The following is a 21,961-nucleotide window of genomic DNA, read 5'->3' on the forward strand; positions in this document are numbered from 1 at the left end:
AGAAAAGGAAGAAGGGGAAAGTTAACATTAAATATTACTAAAACACTTGTAGGTAGTATTAAGACACATAGAATTTCCCGATTGGTTTCAAATTGGGATCACAATTTAAGCTAAAGTACCTAAGAAGTAAATGGTAAGAATTATATATAAAGAAAAGAAAGAAGCATAGATAAATCAGGAAGGAAAGCATCTGGGATCATAGCCTGCAATTTAAATCAATTCCACTTTGTCCAGAAACCAGTGGTCCGTTTTGTCAGTATTTGTGGTATTGGCTACAGGTATCAGACATCTAAGGAGTGAGACTGAATGGCAGAAAAGCCTGACAAAATTAAAAGAGGAAGCAGAGGAAGAACAGTGCGTGACAACAGATATCTTCAAGGTGAGTTGTCTGAACCCACTTTATTTGGCCCCTCACCATTACACACATGCACACAGCCTCCCGTCTATATGGGGTGATCTCTTCTTTGTGGAACCACTCGTAAGAACATAAGAATAGCCTTACTGGGTCAGACCAGTGGTCCATCTAGCCCAGTAATTTGTCTTCACAGAGGCTAATCCAAGTTGTAAGTACCTGGCAAAAACCCAAATAGTAGCAGCATTCCATGACACCAATCCAGGGCAAGCAGTAGTTTCCCCCATGTCTGTCTCAACAACACCAAAGGTTGCCTTCTTTGGCCGGCAGGACTCCTCCACTGCCATGTGCAAGCTACAGGAAGTTGCATCAGTGTAGCAGGATGTGGCAGAGGATAGGTCCCTCCAGCCAAGAGGCAGCCTTTAGCACCGTCTCTGACGCTGTAGTTGTAGAGGACCAAGTGGGTGAGCCAAGTAGCTGAGTGTGGAGGGAAAGGGCCAGAGCTCAGGACTCGTAAGGGAAGGTTCAGCTGTAGGTGACCCTGGGCATTTTGCCAGGCTTGCACAATGGTAACTAAGCACTTACGAGTCTATAATCCTGTGACTAAAAATATAGCTCTCAGCCCGATTTCTCAACTCACCAAACTTGAAACATATTACCAGCTTCGATAAGAGAAGAATCAAAATGAAAAAGTTACTTGTACAGGGAGACCTTTAATTAATTTGCCTTTGTAGCTCAGTTACCATTCCATTTGAAGTAGGCAAGTACCGATCTAGTATAACTCCTATTGTTTTATCCTTATTTTGTTCTCTTTCCTATATACAAAATTGTAGTTCTTCCCTGATCTCCCTCTTATGGAATGTATGTCTGTCCACCCCCAAAACTGTTTGCCTCCCCTATTTAAAATTTTTATTTTTCATCGCTTTGTAATTCTTGAAAAAAGCAAATACGAAATAAACTTGAAACTTATCTTTTGAAAATCTCTGAGCCTTGGAGTAAAAGTCTTGAGTGCAAGCTATAGAAGTGACTCCAAGGGACCCCTTCACTAAATAACAGTAAATTTTTGCAATTAGCACACCTTAACTGCAAAAGCCACAGCTGGCTGCTGTCACATCCATGACCCTCCCCTACCTGTGTTAAACTAAACTGAATCTTAAGCTTATATAAGATTAAAAGGGAAGTATAGTGAGAATTGGTGGTAGGGGAAACGGAAATCTACATTTTTGAAAATAGCCAAGTTTTCAGCTAACCCTGTCTTATTTCTGCACTAACTGGCTTTAATACATATATAAAACTGTTTGGATGTTTATAAGCATAGTGATGTCCATAAGAAAATCTGGAACTGGGCCTCTTCTCCCTCAAACAGAGGAGATTGAGAGGGGACATGATCGAAACATTCAAGGTACTGAAGGAAATAGACTTGGTAGATAAGGACAGGTTGTTCACCCTTTCTAAGGTAGAGAGAACGAGAGGGCACTCTCTAAAGTTAAAAGGGGACAGATTCCGTACAAACGTAAGGAAGTTCTTCTTCACCCAGAGAGTGGTGGAAAACTGGAACGCTCTTCCGGAGGCTGTTATAGGGGAAAACACCCTCCAGGGATTCAAGACAAAGTTAGACAAGTTCCTGCTGAACCAGAACATATGCAGATAAGGCTAGACTCAGTTAGGGCCAGAGGGCTGCCGCGTGAGTGGACTGCTGGGCAGGATGGACCACCGGTCTGACCCAGCAGTGGCAATTCTTGTGTTCTTATGAAAAATGGACAAGTGAAGAGTGGAGTGAGGGATTCATGCAATATAATTTGAAAGCAGCTCACATTCTGAAGATCCACAAAAATATCTTGATAAAGTTTTGTGAGATTTATAGATCTTGATTAGTCCTTGATAAATTGTTTGATAACTAGTGGATTGTGAATTGTCACGATGTAAGTCCTTATAAAGGCAATTTCATTTAACACATGGTTGCCATTAGTGTGAGTTCATGCTAATGTTTAGTTTGCTGTAAAGCCTTAATTCAGCTTAGTGAAAGAGCCCCTGAGGGTGGTCTTTACAATAGAGTCGAATAAGTCGAAGTCGGTAGGACGTGTGGTCCACAAGTCTTTGATGTCTCCTGGCAGCTTGATGTGAAATTTTTAGTGACTTTGTCTTTATGGGGGATGTTCTTTAGAGAAAGTGCTAATGTTATACACAACAGATATTCAATGTAAGTGACCAGAGAACACCATCATATACATCTCTATGTGTTGAAATATTATTTATTGGAAGCGTTTATACTGCTATTAATGATTGGGGAGTCAACTCTGAGCGGTTTGTATGAGCTTCAGTAAAACTATACATGAGCTCCAGTAATGGTGTTACAATATATGAGCTTCAGTAGTGTTGTTACAATATATGAGCTTCATTAATGGTGTTACAATGTTACATATGTACATGTATATCATTAACTCATAGTTTGCAGGCAAGCAAAAGTTTATGCACATATCTCTGGAATCTAGTTGTGAGCATACACCTGCTATATGTCTGGCAGAAACTGCTCATGCTTAAATACATACATGTAGAAATTTATAACCTCTTCCTTCACTTCACTGCCAATAGGTTTACAACGATGATCAATAGCAGTGCTATATAGTATGATTGAAAGTTCATCAAGATAATATCTAAAGTTTCAAGTTTGTTATAAAATTTGATTAATCGCTTATTCAAAATTCTAAGCGATGAACAAATCAATAAAATTACAAAATTGGGGGAACAAAACTAAACTAACAAAAAACTGAACCTTACAAAACATACTGAAGACTAACTTTACAAACATAATAAAACATGAGGAAAGGATGGGGAAAGAAATACAATTTGGTTAATACAATTTCTAGGATTGTTTTAAGTCTTCAGAATGTGCCGACCTCCAACCAGAAACGGGAAATTGCATCAGAGGAGGATTTTCCGTCAGCCGCACGCGACTTCAAGGCTTGGCTGCTTGTTAAGAGAAAATTAAAAGAAGCCAGGGAAGGGAAAGGGAAGGGGAGGGAGATGTCCGGACCACGATTGGGAGGAAGGAAGGATTTTGCAAATGTTTCCTCAGCGGGGACAAGGGCCATTCACCACTCCATGGGGCGATGAATGGCCTTGTCCCCGTATCCGTGGCGACCGTTTGTTTTTTTAACGTCCCCGTTTCGGCAGGTTACCTGTGGCTTCCCGCAGGTAACAGTCACCGTGTCATTCTCTAGGTGGTACTCGCATTTTACATTCATAATCTATAGGAGTATGTGCTGCATCAAGATTCTGGGTGTGTGTAGGCGAGTCAGCCGGCACCTCTTCCGCTTTCCGCGCCTCCCCACCAGCGTAGTCATTTTAGGGTTAACAAGCTCAGGGCCCCATCTGGCGGGTCTCTGCGCATTTGCGGATATTAGTGTGATGACATCACACATGCGTGCGTGCGGAGATCCTCTAGCCGCAGCCCCGAGTTTAGTGTGCCGCGGCTTGGAAAAGCTTGCAAGACACTGAGCTGTAGGATACTATAAGTTATGTGTATATCACCGAAACTTAGTACCCGTGCTTACACCAATTCTATGGCTAGCATAATTGCTTTCTCCTAACTTGTAGATGCATATTTTTGTTGTTAAGCTAGTATTCTATAAAAGAAAGAAGGTGCCAATGTTCCTTTATAGGTTAGGCTTCTACCAGATGCCCCAGTTACAGAATTACCCCTTATGTGCTTAATTCCAGGTGCCTTTGCTAACTGTAAGTGGGTGATGGTATAAAGCACTTCTTATGAAGCACTGTACAGAGAGAACAGTTTATCACTGTTGTTATGGTTTCATCTTATGTTACAATCTGTCACTTGCTGTGATTGCCACAGATAGGCTCCCAAGCCTTCTCCACCCACCAGTGACTCCGTGCTGCCCTCTAAAGTGTCCCACTGCTCTGTTGGGATGACTGTGGCCAGTCCAATACCATGCTGGCTCCTCCCATGTCTGGGTTTGGACTTGGACCTTTCTGTGGCCAAAAATGGGGTATAAAGTTAGGTGTCCTAAGGTTGCCCTGTTGGCCAAGACATCCAAGTAGGCAATTTAAAAGGAAAAAAATTGGGAGGGCTAGTGGTTTGCCTTTCGAAAATGGACGTTTCTGAGCCTCCAGATTTGGACATCTTGCAGGTACCACCCAAGTCGGACTTAGATATCCTTTTCGAAAATGGCCCTCTTTGTAAACTCAAAATCATTGAACAAACTAAAGGCTGTAAAAGCAGAACATGTTAAATTTTCTCTTAATCCATTTGAAAGGGTATTTCATAGACCAAGGTGGAAAGAATGATCTTGGTCTCAGAGAATCCCTGCCCTAAGCATAGAAAAAGTGAACATGAGTCTTTTATACTCAAGACTCAAGAGAGCCAGTGAGCATGGAGCTGGATATCCCTGCCCCAAAAACCGAGAGAGAAATTGAGTGAATATTGGTAAAAATTCAGGGGAAAATGTCTCTGGCTTTGTTTTTGTGTGTGTGGATTTCCATTTTTTGTATATTAATGCTGTACTCTCTTTAGATGGGTTCTGATGGTGAAATTTTTAAGTGAGGGTAAGGCTGCACTTTCAACGTAGAGTATTCTGAATTAGTCAAAGTGAAGTGATAGTTTAAATCAATATGTTCATATTCCTTGTTCACAGTCATCTTTGAAATGCTCTGCTCTTTGCTAGGGAACAGTATAGTTTATATGGTAACATAGTAAATGACGGCAGATAAAGACCCGAATGGTCCATCCAGTCTGCCCAACTGTACACACTCTTATAAATTAGTGATTTCATTTAAATTGTCCTTTTTCTTAGATATTTCTGGGCCCGGGACTATGCTTAGGTTCCATCTCCTGGAGCCTCAGTCAAAGCTCACTCCAGCCCAACTAAATGTCGCCCATTGTTTTCTGATTCGAGATCCTCTGTGTTCATCCCCTGCGTTTTTGAACTCGGTCACCATTTTCCTCTCCACCACCTCCCTCAGTTAATAGTAATCTGAATATTAATATAGCAATGTAGTTTGTCTATAGCCTGCAAATACCTGTAAGACAGGGGGAGGGGGGGCATTTTAATTGTGCTAAGTTTTGTTATTTTCATTCCTTTTTAGGACAAACCCAGAATTGCAATTCATTCCTTTTCCGTGGGTATGAAGTTAGAGGCTGTGGATCCCAAAGCTCCCATCCAGATCTCACCTGCGACTGTTTCTAAGGTAACCAAACATCCCTGCAGCCTTATTTTTTAGGGAGCCCAATGCAGGCTTTCCAGTTCGGCCGCTCAAAGGGCAGCCTTCTCTTTGATTTTGAAAGGCAGACTTGGAGCAATTTCTTTAGCATCTCACCAGTCAGTCCTGAACTTATGGGTTACTTTCATTGACCAGAGGATGGAGACAGAAAGTAGTTTTTGGTGATTCGCCCTTTAAGAATCTTGTGCATTCCTGGAGCCTTCAGTATTTTTCTATCTCCAGTGGATAATGATAGTAATTTGTGCAGTTAGTTGGCTTCTTAGCCCTGGTGGTTCCTATCTGCATACAGGAAGTACCTGCAATTCTCCAAGCCTCTTTCCTATGTCTCCCCCTACCCTAGGAGGGAGTGCTAGGGCTTCGGAAGTCTTCTTAGCTGGGACCCAGTCAAGTATGAGGAGTGTTGCTGGCCTGCTTCATTTTTGGTGGTGTTGATTCCCTGCCCTCCTCCCTCCACAAGCACCTCATATTTGCCGGAGGATTTTGTCAAACTGCAAATCTACTCTCTGGTTCTTGTTTTCAGCTAAGAACTCCTCACGGGTGCTAGGAATTTTGTATTAGTGGCAATTGTGAATGCTGTTTTTCTGTGTGCTAGTTTACTGTTTATGCTTATTAAAATCTTTATACTCGTACAGCCAAAAAGGATCAAAGCGATTTACAATATAATTCAATCAGAATTATGAAAAGAACTCCATTTAAATAGAAAAGAAAAAAAGGAATATAGCATTTCTAATACATAATATCCTATAACATCCAAATTAAACGAAAAATCAGTTAGTTAATTAATTAATTAATACAACCGACAGCTAGGCTTTGCTTTCTGATGCTTCTTTTCTGAAAGAGGCGATAGTTCTTGACGTGAAATAATGAAATCAAGAGAGTCATCTTTCCTAATTTACTTTCCTCTCTTCTTCGAGATCATGTTCCACCATCCCACATCAATGGCTAATATCAATTAGAGACCTGAACGAAGAAATGTGTTTTAAGCAGTTTCCTAAACTGTAAAATATCCTCCCAGGCCAAACTGTTTTTTTACTTGCAGCCTTGGTTCTGCGTTCTTGGCAGTCTCTTTCTTATGCATATTTCCATACACTCAGTTGGGCGTAAATTAGTAATCTTAGTTCTTCTTAACGGTACAGTCTTGGTGGGACTTAACCGCTCAAGTCTAAGTGGTCCATGTCCTCATGGCCTTGGTCAATTGTACTTTACCACACAGATGGGTTTACCCATCTCTGACCTGCCCGTTTAACTTCATACCTAGATTTTACCTTACTTCCTTGGCATACCCTGGCTTCACTATCTTGGCTGCACTAACTCTCACAGACTTACCTATTTATTTATTTTAAAAATGTCTTACCCGCCTAACACCTAGGTAGGCTACTGTAAAAACATACACAATAAATACAGTTTCATATTTAACATCCCGTTCCATCCTTCTTGGCCCTGGCTCAACTGGGCCATTTTTTCCCCCTCAAACTTAGTTCCATTGATTTAAACTGTCCTCATCCCTCAGCCGTGTTTCCCCTGAAGGTCTACTCTGTTCCTTTTGCACAGAATTCCCTGGGATTTGTTCTTAGATTCAACTATGTTTAGCTTCAAGGATTCATCTAAATTTAGCCTTTCAAAGCCAGCTGTTTGCTCTACATCATGCGGGTTTTACTGGACTTAATGCTTTCAAATCAACCATGCTTGTCCTCGAAGTTTCTGTTGACCTTCGCTTAATACTACTGGGTGGTCTTAATCTCATGTATTCAGTTGGTCTGTGCGTCTTAGAACTGGCTAATGTTCTCCTTGCAGATTTGGCTAACATTAGCCTCGCAGCATCCTCATAGCGTCAGATTGTCCCAAGTACACTAGATCAGTGGTTCCCAACCCTGTCCTGGACGTCCACCAGGTCAATCGGGTTTTCAGGCTAGCCCTAATGAATATGCATGAGAGATATTTGCATATAATGGAAGTGACAGGCATGCATATCTACTTCATGCATATTCATTAGAGCTATCCTGAAAACCCGATTGGCCTGGTGGACCTCCAGGACAGGGTTGGGAACCACTGCACTAGATCAGTGGTCTCAAACTCAAACTTTTTGCAGGGCCACATTTTGGATTTGTAGGTACTTGACGGGTTTAAAAAAATAATTGTTAATGTCTTATTAAAGAAATGACCATTTTGCATGAGGTAAAAACTCTTTCCTTTTGGCTAAGTCTTAATAATAATATTGTCATTTATAGCTATAGAGACATACAATTAAGAAACTGTTTTATTTTACTTTTCTGATTATAAGAAACATACAAGGGCCTCCAAATAGTACCTGGCGGGTCACATGTGGCCCCCGGGCTGCGAGTTTGAGACCACTGCACTAGATAGAGTGTGAGCCCATCGGGACAGACAGGGAAAAATACATGAGTACCTGAATGTAAACCACTTAGTCTATAAGTGGTATATAAATACTAAACAAGATGAGCTTTCTCTCACATAATCACCTGTATTTCTGCTCAGGAGCTCAAATGTGGATGTTTTTGTGATAATAGCAGGGATTGCTACTCTTTGCAGCAGCTAGATTTTTTTTCGTCATGGTTCACAGAGAATTTTATTTGACAATGAGAATTTACTCTTCAGTGTAGGCTGTGTTCTCATCAAGCACAAATAGCAGCCAAGTCCAAAAGGAAAGAGCAGAAACCCTCTTTATTAGCAACCAATAATAAAATCCATGTGTGAAACAGCCTTGTCAATCAGAAAAGCAACCGTGTTTCGGCTATAGTGCCTACATCAGGAGTCCTGGAACATCCAGTGTTATAAAGTGCCATGTGGCAGACATTATCACATAAAAGAAATCAATTTTAGAGGGTTTTGAAGACCAGGCACGCTCTGCTCTTTTCTTTTGGACTTGGCTGTGTTCTCATTCCACACAATCAGTGGCACTCACTTACTTGGTTTCAGCTTTTCAGATTCTGCATCAAATTGACATAATTTCAAATCGGCATCGTAGAGTTAGCATGAGGAACTGGTTGGGCCTGTGCTTAGCTTCACAAAATCAACTGGGCGTAGACTTGTGGACTTCGCTTTCTTTTTTTATTTTCTCCAGCTTCGTCAGCTCTGCATTGGTCTTTTTTGGAGCAGTGGAGCTGCTTTTCACAGAATCAGTACTATTCCTTCTTTCATGTCTGAATCCTTTAGCATCTTGCTTCATCTTCTCCTTGATTTGAACTCTCAGGGCTATTGGTTCTGCCCCTTCAGTAGAGGTTAGGGTCCTCGAGTGCCTCGGTATCACCCTTATGCTCATGTTTTCAATCTCTGTGCATCTTGGTGTTCTTAGTTGCACTTATCTAGCAGTTGGTTTATTTTTGTTCTTACCCCTTCACAATAGGTCGAGTTGCAGTCTCTGTCTCTCTCATCAGTAACCTTCTTCATATTCCTCTTTAATAATAATAATTGTATTCTTCTATACCGCCATATCGAAAAAGTTCTAGACGTAATTGGGCAGAGTACAGTACTGGGGTTCAAGAAAGGATTAGACAAATTCCTACTGGAAAAGGGGATAGAGGGGTATAGATAGAAGATTACTGCGCAGGTCCTGGACCTGTTGGGCCACCGCGTGAGCGGACTGCTGGGCACGATGGACCTCGGGTCTGACCCAGCAGAGGCAGTTCTTATGTTCTTATGGTTCACAACAAGGTGAGCTAATACATGGGATACAGATAAAATACAAATTAGAATAATGGACTTAAAAACAGATAAAGACAGAAAGCATTTACAATATAATGCAGAAAATACCGGCATGGCAGGGAAAGAAGTAATACGTAGAACAGATCAAATACATCAAGTTGAATATGAGGAACTTGATTGAAAAAATGAAGCAGAATGCATTAAGATATCATTGTTGCACAGCAGGTGATGACGTCTATATTATATATTCTGCTTTGCTTGCTTTTCGCTCTTATCAGTTATCTGCAATAGCTTTTGCTTCTGATAGAACTTTTGATACAATTGATATATTTGCAGTTGTCTTGCTTGCTTGCTTATTACAAATTATAGTGTATGTGCTATTCTCTTTCTATGAGCTCCATTGCTTTGACGGTTCCGGGATTGATACCCTTAACCCTGGAAGGCCCAGTGGGGGTCAAAATTACCCCAGCGTTCATTTTTGAGTCTGCTGTGCAACAATGGCTCAAAATTATCTTTTTTTTAATTTTTATTTCTTTATTCAGTTTTGCATATTACAACAAGTGTATCAGAAAAATTCATATGATCTTATAAATACACACTTGATTTTCCTTCATGTAACATTATAAATATGACTTTTCATGTGTTATTGTTACAAGTTAAACACTGCAAAAAAGGTTTTTTTTCTTCTATCATCACCAGGTGGCACTGAGCAAGTTTGTCACTGAGAACCACTGGGGTCAATTTGACCCCAATATAAAAACTATTAATAAGCACTTACAAAAGCAACATTGTTAACATAATTACATTTCTATTGTAATAGAATAGCCAAGATTTCAAACATTTAAAAATTTCCAACACAAATTCACGCTGTGTGCAATAACACACCTCTGTTTGCAACATGGAATACCAATAATAGGCAGTTTCAGGGATTTGACACCCTCTTCCGTTAGTTTCACATGCTGTCATATAATAGATTGGGGTATCGTGTAAGTAGTTATGGCCACTGTAAAGTATTCTGCTGAGGAAGTGAGAAGGATACTTTTGGAAGATGTTGAGGTGGAAGGTGATGATTCGAGTAGTTCAGCGTTGGAAAAAGACAACTGTTTAGGTAACAAATTTAGTGATTTTTCTTGCCATGCTGGTGACTCTTCCAGTTCGCAGTCTGATTTGTCATCTAATAATAATAATAATAATTTTATTCTTGTATACCGCCATACCCAAAGAAGTTCTAGGCGGTTCACATCCATTAATTAAGATCCGCGGTGACACACAGATTTACAAAATTTTAACACAATTACAGACAATGAAGAGGGGGGCGTGGGGAACTCTTTAACTGAGAATTAGCAGAAGTAACGGTAAGACAGAAGGTAGGGTTGGAAGGAAAGCGATAACGAGAGAGAGACCTAGTGGGGAGAGGGGGGGAGGAGGGGGAGCAGACAGAATTGGGGGAGAGTGGGAAAGGGGAGAAGCAGGGGGCAAGGGGGATTAAGAGTCCTGTTTGCGGAAGAGGTGCGTTTTGAGAAGTTTTCTAAAACTAAGGTAAGAGGGGGCCTCAAGTATCATTTGGGCAAGCCAAGGGTTCAGCTTAGCCGCCTGGTACGCAAAGGTTTTGTCGAGAAATCTATTGAATGTAGTGAAGAAGAAGCTGATCAGACATATACTTCTGGAAAATCAAAACATCCTTCTCAGACAGGTCATGGTGTTGGTGTCTGTCGTGATCAAAGGAGCATTTAGGGGATCAAGAGGTCTAAGACGTTCAGGTCCTTACTCAACTTCATCAACGAGGAGTTTAGCCATTCCTTCATCAGATAGACTGCCTGTGGCGTGGAGAGGCAAAGATGGCACTTTGTGGCAACAGCAACCAGTGAAGCCAGCATCTGGTAGGAAGAACGCTAAGAATATTATGCAAACCACGCTGGGGCCAAGAAGATATGCACTGAGAAATGTAGTTAGTCAGTTGGCGGCATTCAAATTATTTTTCAGAAGCTCTGTTACCACAGAGATCTTGAAATGGACAAATAGAGAAGGACAATATATTTACAAAGATACTTGGAAAGGTATTGTTGAAGAGCTCTGCAGTTTCTTGGGACTTTGAATGACTATGATACTTGAACAAATTTAATAACAGCACTTACAGATAATGAAAATCAATAAATAGTTTTATAATGTTTGCATTTCTGCTTACTTATATCAAATTAAAGCAGGGCTTGATTTAATTTTGACTCATGTTTCCTCGAATTATAGTCACTGTAATTATATACATACATTTAAAAGTCATATTAATAACAAAATCGCTAATAAAGTATGGATATAGCATGTGGGGTCAAAATGACCCCAGTGGGACTCGCTGGTTGCAAAGATTTTTCTGGGTTAAGGGGCAAAAATCACCAAGAAGTTTTTTTTTTTTTTTTTTTTACTTTATCTGTTGGTCGATGGATATAGCTCATAAGTTTTGAATTGATCTGTTGGGACTAAAAGAAAGAAGATTATCAGGTAAGATATAATTTTTCCATTTCTTACAGCCACTACTTTCAAATGTTTTGGGGATGGTAGGATTTAATTTTGTCAAAGAGCAAAATGTAACCCAAAGAATCTGCAGTGAATCTGAGGAAGCAAACCACAAAAAAAACCTGTTCAAGATGCCAGCTTTTAAAGTACATATGGACTGTAATATTATTCAGAGATTTTGCATTATCTAATTGACTGAATAAACACTGGCATCTTGAACATCACCTCTGCAGTTTGTTTTGTTGGGTTTTGGGTTGTTGGGGTTTTTTTTTTTTGGGGGGGAGTGTATTTTGTAACAAAACCGTTAGAAGGTAATGCTATCTGGTAGTCTTTTTGTAAGCTTTTTCTAAAGTGTTTGAAAGATGCTTCTACTTGACCACTTCTGGTGGAGACCCCCCTGTCTTTTGAGTGACTCCCCTTGCTTATTGCATGAACTCTGCAGGTGTTCAATGATAAATACTTTTTGGTGGAGCTTGATGACCTAAGACCTGAATGCACCAAGGGCCGGTCTTTTGTGTGTCACCACCACAGTTCTGGCATTTTCCCTGTGCATTGGAGCCTAAAAAATGGTGTACACCTCACGGCACCCCCTGGTGAGTATCAACACTTTCTCTGCCCTGTTTCTGAAGCAGAGGTGGGAGAACCCATCTTCTTAGTGTGAATTAAGCAGAACATTTTGGCATTCAAGTTTGGGGACATGTTTTATTCAGAAGCTAATGTTGACAAACAGAGGAATATGTTCAGACAGTAGAAGAGTCCTCCTGACTCTGGTAGATAAGGACTTTTTGACCCACTCATCACATCTACTTGTTCATAAACACCGAAACTCCATTTCCTACATGTGTTCTTATTGCCCTCATGCTAATAAAAACCCTAAGGCCAAAAGACCCACTCACCCAGAGAAGAGCGACTAAAATGGTTAAGGGGCTGGAGAAGTTACCATACAGTGAAAGATTAGAGAAACTGGGCCTCTTCTTCCTTGAAAAGAGGAGACTGAGAGGGGACATGATCGAAACCTTCAAGATAATGAAGGGAATAGACTTAGTAGATAAAGACAGGTTGTTCACCCTCTCCAAGGTAGAGAGAACGAGAGAGCACTCTCTAAAGTTAAAAGGGGATAGATTCTTCACCCAGAGTGGTGGAAAACTGGAACGCTCTTCCGGAGTCTGTTGTAGGGGAAAACACCCTCCAGGGATTCAAGATAAAGTTAGACAAGTTCCTGCTGAACCAGAACATACGCAGGTGAGGCTGGACTCATTTAGAGTACTGGTCTTTGACCTAAAGGCCGCCGCATGAGTGGACTGCCGGGCACGATGGACGACTGGTCTGACCTACCAGCGGCAATTCTTATGTTCTTATGTACTTCAAAAGATGCCAATATAAGAAAAAAAAAAAAAAAATCCCAGTGGGGCTATTCTTGTTGAACAATATTAAACTATATTGCTCAGAAAATTTTTAATTAGAGTTGTGAGCCCTCAGTGTGAGGTAATAAGATCTAAAGAGCAAGAACCTAAATAAGGAACGAACTCAAATGCTTAACCAAGCCATGGTTTTACCCGCGTGAGAATCTTTCTCACTGCTTAGGCTGCACACCATCATAGAACTTCACATGTGTGCTTTTGAAATTATAATATAGTGTGAAGTGGTAGTGGAAAATTTCATTCAAAGTGAAAGACCCCTGAGGTATCAGCCAGACAAAGAAATAAAATTTGAATGGTGAAAGCTGAACTTATCTTAGCAGATGCGAACTTTTTTCTCCACCCCATTTAGGGTTAACCAGCTCGGGTTCAGGGATAGACCCCTTCTGCAGGAACCTTCAGCAATTGTTCGTTTATCATGAATGAGAAATGATAGAGCGCTGAGACGCTGACGCTTCACACACACTATTTGTTTCAGGTTCTTGCTCGCACTGAGGACTCGCAACGCTAATTAAAATTGTTCTTGGCATATTTTTCTATTATATTGCCCTCCTGCCTTTCATAATTATTCAATTGCATAAAAATGGTTAACAGGCTGTATCCTGTAGCTCTGTGTCTGCCCCCATTGATGTCATCATCATCAAAGTTCAACAGAAGAAATGCCCTGTTGTGGGCCCAGATGGAAACTAGGTGGAGCCTGGATCAGAAGAAGCACATTTCAATGTTGGATTCAACATGACCTCCTCAGTAGATGCCTGTGTCAGGGATCATATTGTAAGGGCTTCCTTGAGTAACTCAAATCAGAAGAACGCCCAAAATATAATACTACAAATGCGGTGAAACGTGCCTCTCGCTGTGCAGTTGCAAAACTTCTGATGTCACATTTGACGATGACATAAATAGGGGCATCCATGGAGCTATGATGATCCAGTTTTCCCATGTGGCAAAAGTGAAGACGGCTACATGGAGAAAAATACAGTTGCAGTTGAACAAAGGAACAGGCAGCCGTGGCTCTGTGGAGCCACACGGAGGATGACGAGGCAGCTGTGGTGATGGAGGCAGAAGCCTCTGGAAGCTAACTAGGCTAGGAGGGAAACCTCAGATATTGGGGAGATGCTTGGAAATGTGCGGGGGTTGGGAAGAATCTTCTGATTGGCAAGAGTGTGAGGATGAGGGAGGGGGAGGAAGGAAGGAATTCAAGAATTGCTGTTAATCTGTTGCTGGGTCCTGTTATGTGCAGGTTATCCTGGGCAAGATTTTGACTGGGCGGACTACCTCAAACAATGTGCTGCAGAGGCTGCGCCCCAGAGCTGCTTTCCTTCGGTAAGCATGAAGTCCAGTTCCTTCTACTGCTATGACGTTACCTCCTTCAGAGGGGATCAGGTCAGGCGTTTGAGAGTTTGTCCACCCAGAGGAGCAATGGAGAGCGCATTGAAGCCTTTTAGGATAGGAAGAGATAACGGACAGCTAAGTCTAAAGAATATCTCTTCTATAACAATACAGGAATGCTTTAGGAGGGTAATTTTATAAACTATTTCCTATGGGGGATTTTGTTTTATTCATAACCTGCCTTTCCCAAGATGGCTCACAATTGAAACCTAACACAATAAAAAAATACATATAAAACACAAACAAATAAGCGACCAGCCTTAATACCCCTATGTCATGGTACAGAATAGATGTTTCTTCAATAATTTCTTGAAAGCATCAAAATTACATTGCTTTCTAATGCACAAAGGTAAGCGATTCCATTGCTGAGGGTTCCCTGCACGTGAGGTAGTCAGTCTCACAAACAAGTCACCATGATGGACAGAACATAACGTGGATAGTGGGACATAAGCCTGAATAATACCCACCAAACTTGCAGGGGCCAGACCATGCATACCACGCATATGTAGAAAGCTTCTTCTGCCCTGTGTAGGCACCCTTGAAGCAGAGCTGGGGTGGAGTTGCAGTATACATGGGTTTTGTATGCATAGAGGACATGTACTTGTTTTAATTTCAGGGCAGGTATATAATTGTGCCAGGGTATTTATATTCCTCTGGGGATAGTTGCTGGGAATCCATTTTACTGTATAAAAAAACCCCTTTATATCATTAACAACTTTTTCGATTTTTCACAAAGGCATCTTTTTTGAGATTATGCCTTGATGTGCAGCGTGCTTTGAAAAAAATCCAAAACTTCCAAAGTGTGGGGCTCTGTTCCTTACAGAACCCAGAGCTTATGTGCACGTGTGTTTGCCAGAACTGACATATGCAAATTGCAAAATCATCAAATGTATGTGCTGGAAAATACACACAGCATCTAAAGTGAGGTTGCTCTTTCTGTGTATCTGTTCGGTTGGATTTGTTTTGTAAATTGCTGTTCCCATTGTTTGTGTTAGGAAATAGTTGTGTACACCTGTATATCCCTAGATGTACAGTGGTACTTCGGAATCCGAAAGCCCCAGAACACGAACAACTTGGAATCCAAACTAATTTTTAGAGCAAATTTTGCCCTGGAATCCGAATGTATGCCCCAGACAATGAGGAAAAAAAGACTGGATAATTTAACATACCAATCACCCCTCTTCACACGCATTCGGGGATTGGTCCCATTTCCTCCCCTGTGATCCCTGCCATCTCTTCCGCCCTCCCTGGTCTGGTGTTATCTCCCCCCACTTCCACGATACGGTACCGCTCACTCAGACTCCTTCTTCCGTCCTACCTTCATGCTCTTGTCTGAAGTCAGCCGCCACTGGCGCCCCGCCCCCCTCTGACACGCCTTCTTCCTCAGCCGCGTTCACGTCTGCTGGAAACAGGAAATGCGTCAGGTGCGTGCATTCGCAGGAAGGAGGTGAGTTTATGAGTGAAAGATGGTGGCTGGAGCTTTGGACTCATTCGTTATCAAGGTTCACTTTACCTTTCTTTTACTGTACTGTATTTGAGAGTGTTCTGCATTACAAAAAAGTCCATTGTATTTAGTGTTAAAATTATTTGAAAATCTGAGTTTGTGGGACCAAGGAATGGATTAAACCAGTTTCTATATTTTTTATTTTTTTTTTAATTCTTTATTCATTTTTCATCTTACAACAAATACAATGGGAAAAATTGTCTTGGAATTCAAACAGGGTTCTGGAACGGATTAAGTTCGGATTCCAAGGTATCACTGTATTTTATACAGGGCTAGGACAGCCCGGCTTGGATGCTCTTTCTGCAAAATGGGACTTTCTGTGTGAGAAGCAGAGTAACCCTCCATTGCCCCAGGTACAAAATATGTAAGCTGTTTTGATTGTAACCACAGAAAGGTGGTATATCAAGTCCCTTCCCTTTTCAGTGGCTGTATTAGGTGCTACTGAATACCCATATGACAAGAGGGGGGTTGTGAATTAGAAATGGGATGCAACCAGTGGCAAAGCCAGGGTGAGAGGCGCCCGGCTTCCCTTTGGAATGCTATACCCTCAGATATCAAATTGAAGAATCCCTGGATAGATTCAGATGCAAGGATGTGTACCAGTCATAAAAAAACCCCTTCCAGGCCTGAGTAACTATCTCGAACCGCTTTGAAGAAGCCCTTTGCCCTTCCTATTGTTACCGCCACCCCTTTATTACCTCCCTTTTATTTTATCTTATCTCAATGTATTTCTACTTATCCTTACCCATGGGCCCCTTGTTACCATTTGTCTGTGTCGTCATTGATATTTTAACTTTGAATGCCCCCCACTTCTCTTTTTCTTTTTAAAAATGTAGTATTGTAAACCAACTAGAAAGATAACCTTTGATAAACAGTATATCAAATATGTAATAAACTTGGAAATTTAGTTGTTCACCACCGCAAGGAGCAAGAACGTCAACGTGCTCCTCGCGAGCCCATCATCTCTCCCGCTGAAACGCGTGGCACCCGGAAGTAACATCAGTGGGAGAGATGGCACGGTCGCGAGGAGCACGTTAAAGTTGTTGCTCGCGGTGGTGAACAGCTAGAGGTACGGGGAAGGTAAGGGGGGCGCGCGGTGTGGCAAGGGGATACAACAAAAGGACATCCAGGTGGGTGATATCTAATCCGTATAAAAAAAGAAGGCACATAACACTAAGGGCTTCTTATACGAAGGTGCGCTAGGGGCTTAACGCACGGAATAGTGCGCGCTAAATTGTCGCACGTTCTAGCCGCTACCGCCTCCTTTTGAATGTGCGCTAATCCAGTGCGTGCAATAAAACCGCTTTGCGCTGTTCCCAGGATTCTGCAAGCATGAAGACTTTGGGTATTTATCAGTCACATTTTGCTTTGTCCTTTCAGCCAATTTCTGACCATGGATTTAAGGAGAATATGAAACTAGAGGCCGTGAACCCTGTCGGCCTAGAGGAGGTTTGCATTGCTACAGTTACCAAGGTGAAAGATTCCTATGTTTGGCTTCAGCTAGAGGGTAGGTGCCCAGGGAAACGCTTGACCTGAATTTTCTTAGGGATGGTGGGAGAGGGTACTCTGAGGGTAGTGAGAAAGACTGGGGTTTGTGTTTATTTTCCCCCTCCTTTACAACGCCGCGCTAGCGTTTTTAGCCCCGGCTGCGGCAGTAACATCTTGGACACTCGTAGAATCCCTATGAGTGTCCGAGATGTTACTGCCGCAGCCGGCGCTAAAAAGGCTAACAGGGTTTATTTTTAAGTTTCTTTTTGCTTTATTTTTGTTGGGCTTGTTTAATTTTGCTATTTTTTTTTTTCTGCTTTTACTTTTAGGATTTTTCTTTGGGGTTCTTCGATATTGAACATAAGAACATAAGAACATAAGCAATGCCTCTGCCGGGTCAGACCCGAGGTCCATCGTGCCCAGCAGTCCGCTCACGCGGCGGCCCAACAGGTCCAGGACCTGTGCAGTAATCCTCTATCTATACCCCTCTATCCCCTTTTCCAACAGGAAATTGTCCAATCCTTTCTTAAACCCCAGTACCGTACTCTGCCCTATTACGTCCTCTGGAAGCGCATTCCAGGTATCCACCACCCGCTGAGTAAAGAAAAACTTCCTAGCATTTGTTTTGAATCTATCCCCTTCCAATTTTTCTGAATGCCCTCTTGTTCTTTTATGTTTTGAAAATTTGAAGAATCTGTCTCTCTCCACTTTCTCTATGCCCTTCATGATCTTGTAGGTCTCTATCATGTCTCCTCTGAGTCTCCGCTTTTCCAGGGAGAAGAGCTCCAGCCTCTCCAATCTTTCAGTGTATGAAAGGTTTTCCATGCCCTTAATCATTCGTGTCGCTCTCCTTTGGACCCTCTCAAGTATTGCCATATCCTTCTTAAGATGCGGTGACCAATACTGAACACAGTACTCCAGGTGCGGGCGCACCATTGCCCGATACAACGGCAGGATGACTTCTTTTGTTCTGGTCGCAATACCATTTTTAATAATACCCAACATTCTGTTTGCCTTCTTCGCGGCTGCTGCGCATTGCGCCGTTGACTTCATTGTTGTATCCACCAGTACACCCAAATCTCTTTCAAGGTTACTTTCCTCTAATACTAATCCCCCCATTTGGTAGCTGAACATCGGGTTTTTTCTCCCTATATGCATGACTTTGCATTTCCCTACATTGAATTTCATCTGCCATTTATTCGCCCACTCCTCCAGTTTGTTTAGGTCCCTTTGTAGGTCCTCACACTCTTCCGTAGTTCTAACCCTTCTACAGAGTTTAGTGTCGTCCGCAAATTTTATAACTTCACAATTCGTCCCCGTTTCCAGGTCATTTATAAATATATTGAACAGCAGCGGTCCAAGTACAGACCCCTGCGGAACTCCGCTCGTGACTTTCCTCCAGCCCGAGTAGTGACCCTTCACTCCAACCCTCTGTCTCCTGCCTGCCAACCAGTGTTTGATCCATCTGTGTACGTCCCCTTCCACCCCGTGGTTCCACAGCTTCCTAAGTAGCCGCTCATGGGGTACCTTGTCAAAGGCCTTTTGGAAGTCAAGGTAAATGATGTCTACAGGTTCCCCTTTGTCCAACTGGCTGTTTACCCCCTCAAAGAAGTGCAGTAAGTTTGTTTGGCACGATCTTCCCTTGCAGAAGCCATGTTGGCTCGCTTTCATCAGCCCATTTTTTTCGATGTGCTCACAGATCCTTTATCAGTGCTTCCACCATCTTGCCCGGAACCGATGTCAAACTTACCGGCCTATAGTTTCCCGGGTCTCCTCTTGACCCCTTTTTAAAGATAGGTGTAACATTTTTCCCTTCTGTTGTGCCTTTTACGCTCCTATAGTGACATACGTAACATAAGTTTTTATTTGTATATTGCGCAAATGCGGTTGAATTTACTGTATTATCTATTCCCTCTTCCTACAAGTAATCATTCCTTTCATAGGTACTATAGTTAGATTGTGAGCTCTTCGGAACAGAGAGGGAAATTCAAAGTACCTGATTAGAATTTTAGTCGTTACTTAAGTCAATTTAATTGTTTTGTAAGCTGCTTTGAATCTTTTGCGAGATTTAGCGGTATATAAGACACCACATTAAATTAAATTAATGCCTATGGCAGACTCAGAGAGACCTGGAAATTATCCAGATACTATTCAATGCCCAGATAACTAACTGGCTTTTTAGGACTACATTAACTGCGGTCCTATCTGTGCTTGGTCCTCCTTCCAGCTGACTCTGATTCCCATTTTTCTATCATGGGTTCCTGAAGAAGGGTTCGTCCCCGAAACCAGGCTGGTAGAACCTGGCTTGCTTTAGCGCTTTTTCTTTTGCGCTTTTGAGATGTCTTCTTCATTCAGTTAAGTTTGCAATTTTTTGTACTTTTGCTTTTTGCTGGGGGGTCGGCTGACTCGGTTCAGTTTGGGGCCGCTCAGTGGTTTCACCTGTTATTGACTTCAGGTTATTTATTTACAGTGGTGCCTCGCATAACGAACGCCTCGCACAACGAACACTGCACACAACGAACTTCATGTCTTGATTCACACAACGAACTTCGTTTCACACAACGAACTTCGTTTCACACAACGAACTTCGTTTCACACAACGAAGTCGCCCGAGCTGCCGATGTATTGCATCCTTCCGCACAGGCACTGCAGGCAGTCGTTAGTCACTGCGCTTAACTGCCCTCTCTCACTGTATACAGTCGTCCTTTTAAGATAAACTCAATATTTTTTATATATCATGGCTTCTAAAAAAAGCAGGAAGGTGATTTCTGTTGAAATGAAACGGGAAATAATTAGAAGGAGTGAATGTGGGGTAAAACAGTGTGACCTCGTCAAAGAGTTTGGCCTCAGCAAGACCACCATTTTCACCATTTTGACAAATTTATCTTTTTTTATGTCATCTTAGCATATTTTATGCTGCAGAACGAATTATTTTTTTTAACATGTATTGTTATGGGAAAACACGTTTCACATAACGAACTTTTCGCATAACAAACTTGCTCCTGGAACGAATTAAGTTCGTTGTGTGAGGCACCACTGTATTTGATTTGTGAGATTTTGCACTTTGATTTATTGCACACATTGGGTGCCCAGTGATGGTGTGCGGGTGGGGGTATATTACCTCTACCTGATCTGTGAAGCGTTGGAGCTTGTCTCCCGTCGCTGCTCGCTCACACTGAGGGCACCTAACATAGAACATTGTCCCTTTCAGTATCACGCGGTTTCACTTGGGGCATACAGTTTTGTCCCTGTGCGGCCCCTTTCTGAACCTTTAGACTATTCTGCCTTTTTTGTAGTTTCTAGTTTAGGTTGTGGCAGTTTTTCCAGAATGTTTTCCATGTTGGTTAATTATCCCAGCACCGCACTAAATATGGCTGATACCCAGATAACTTCTGAGAGCTGCTGATTGCCTAGGTTTTCTGTGCCAACTCCCAGCTAGGGTCAGCACCGAATATCCCAACACACATCAGCCCGTGGTAGTCTGTACTTTCAAAAATGCTAACTGCCATAGGTTGGATATTAAAGGGATCATGTTTAATTTCTTGCTGCAATGGTGATAAAGGCAGTGCTACACTGGCATGAAGTTTTAAGCAATTGCTCTTATTCTTTTCTGCCAAACAGGTTCAACAAAACCGATCTCCGAATGCATTGTGCATGTGGACTCTATGGATATCTTTCCCGTGGGATGGTGTGAGACGAACGGTTACCCCCTCAGGTCTCCTCGTAGAGCAATAGGTGAAGCTCCATTATACCGTCTGTCGGGGCATGTAAATGTTTTTATTTGCATATCAAATAAGTGTCAGTTATTAACAGTCGGCAGTGTTAAAGCTGCTGACGGTCATAAACTGAAATAAACCTGGCTGTTAAATGCTGGGGGCCATGTCTCTGGGCACAGACATTGAATATGAAGGTTCTCAGCAGAGCCGGAAGTTAATGCAGATGCTGGCAGATATTCAGTACCGATACCCTCATATCTAACCGGGCAAAGATAGCAATGCTTTTTATGTGGCCCTATCTGTTGAGAATTGTAGGTGCAGCAAACGGCGGAAATGACGGAGAAAGGAGCCCCTTTTTTTGTTCATAGAAACATAGAAAGTGACGGCAGAAAAAGGCCGAGGCCCATCGAGTCTCCCCACACCAATGACCCACCCCCCTATTTAATCGCTCTCTGATGACCTTTCCCTCGTAGAGATCCGACATGTTCTTAAATCCCATCTGTTCTTAAAATCCGGCATGCTGCTGGCCTCGATCACTTGCACTGGGAGCTTATTCCAGCTGTCAACCACTCTTTCGGTGAAGAAATATTTCCTGGTGTCGCCATGAAACTTCCTGCCCTTTATTTTCAGCGGGTGTCCTCTTGTGGCCAAGGGTCCTTTAAGAAGGAAAATATCATCTTCTACC

General features: G+C 42.1%; 1 protein-coding gene across 10 annotated transcripts in view; it reads left to right on the plus strand.

Moving 5' to 3' along the window:
* Positions 1–21,961, plus strand: part of SFMBT1 (Scm like with four mbt domains 1) — a 197,614-nt gene that overhangs the window by 128,702 nt on the left and 46,951 nt on the right. For all 10 annotated transcript variants that reach the window (XM_033926574.1, XM_033926577.1, XM_033926581.1 and 7 more), the window contains 6 exons: positions 279–379; positions 5,456–5,557; positions 12,204–12,354; positions 14,420–14,502; positions 17,453–17,579; positions 21,182–21,295. In XM_033926574.1, the coding sequence (XP_033782465.1) occupies positions 279–379; positions 5,456–5,557; positions 12,204–12,354; positions 14,420–14,502; positions 17,453–17,579; positions 21,182–21,295 (678 nt within the window). The remainder of the gene's footprint in view (positions 1–278; positions 380–5,455; positions 5,558–12,203; positions 12,355–14,419; positions 14,503–17,452; positions 17,580–21,181; positions 21,296–21,961) is intronic.

Source organism: Geotrypetes seraphini, chromosome 17 (assembly GCF_902459505.1).
Source record: "Geotrypetes seraphini chromosome 17, aGeoSer1.1, whole genome shotgun sequence".
Classification (NCBI taxonomy): domain Eukaryota; kingdom Metazoa; phylum Chordata; class Amphibia; order Gymnophiona; family Dermophiidae; genus Geotrypetes; species Geotrypetes seraphini.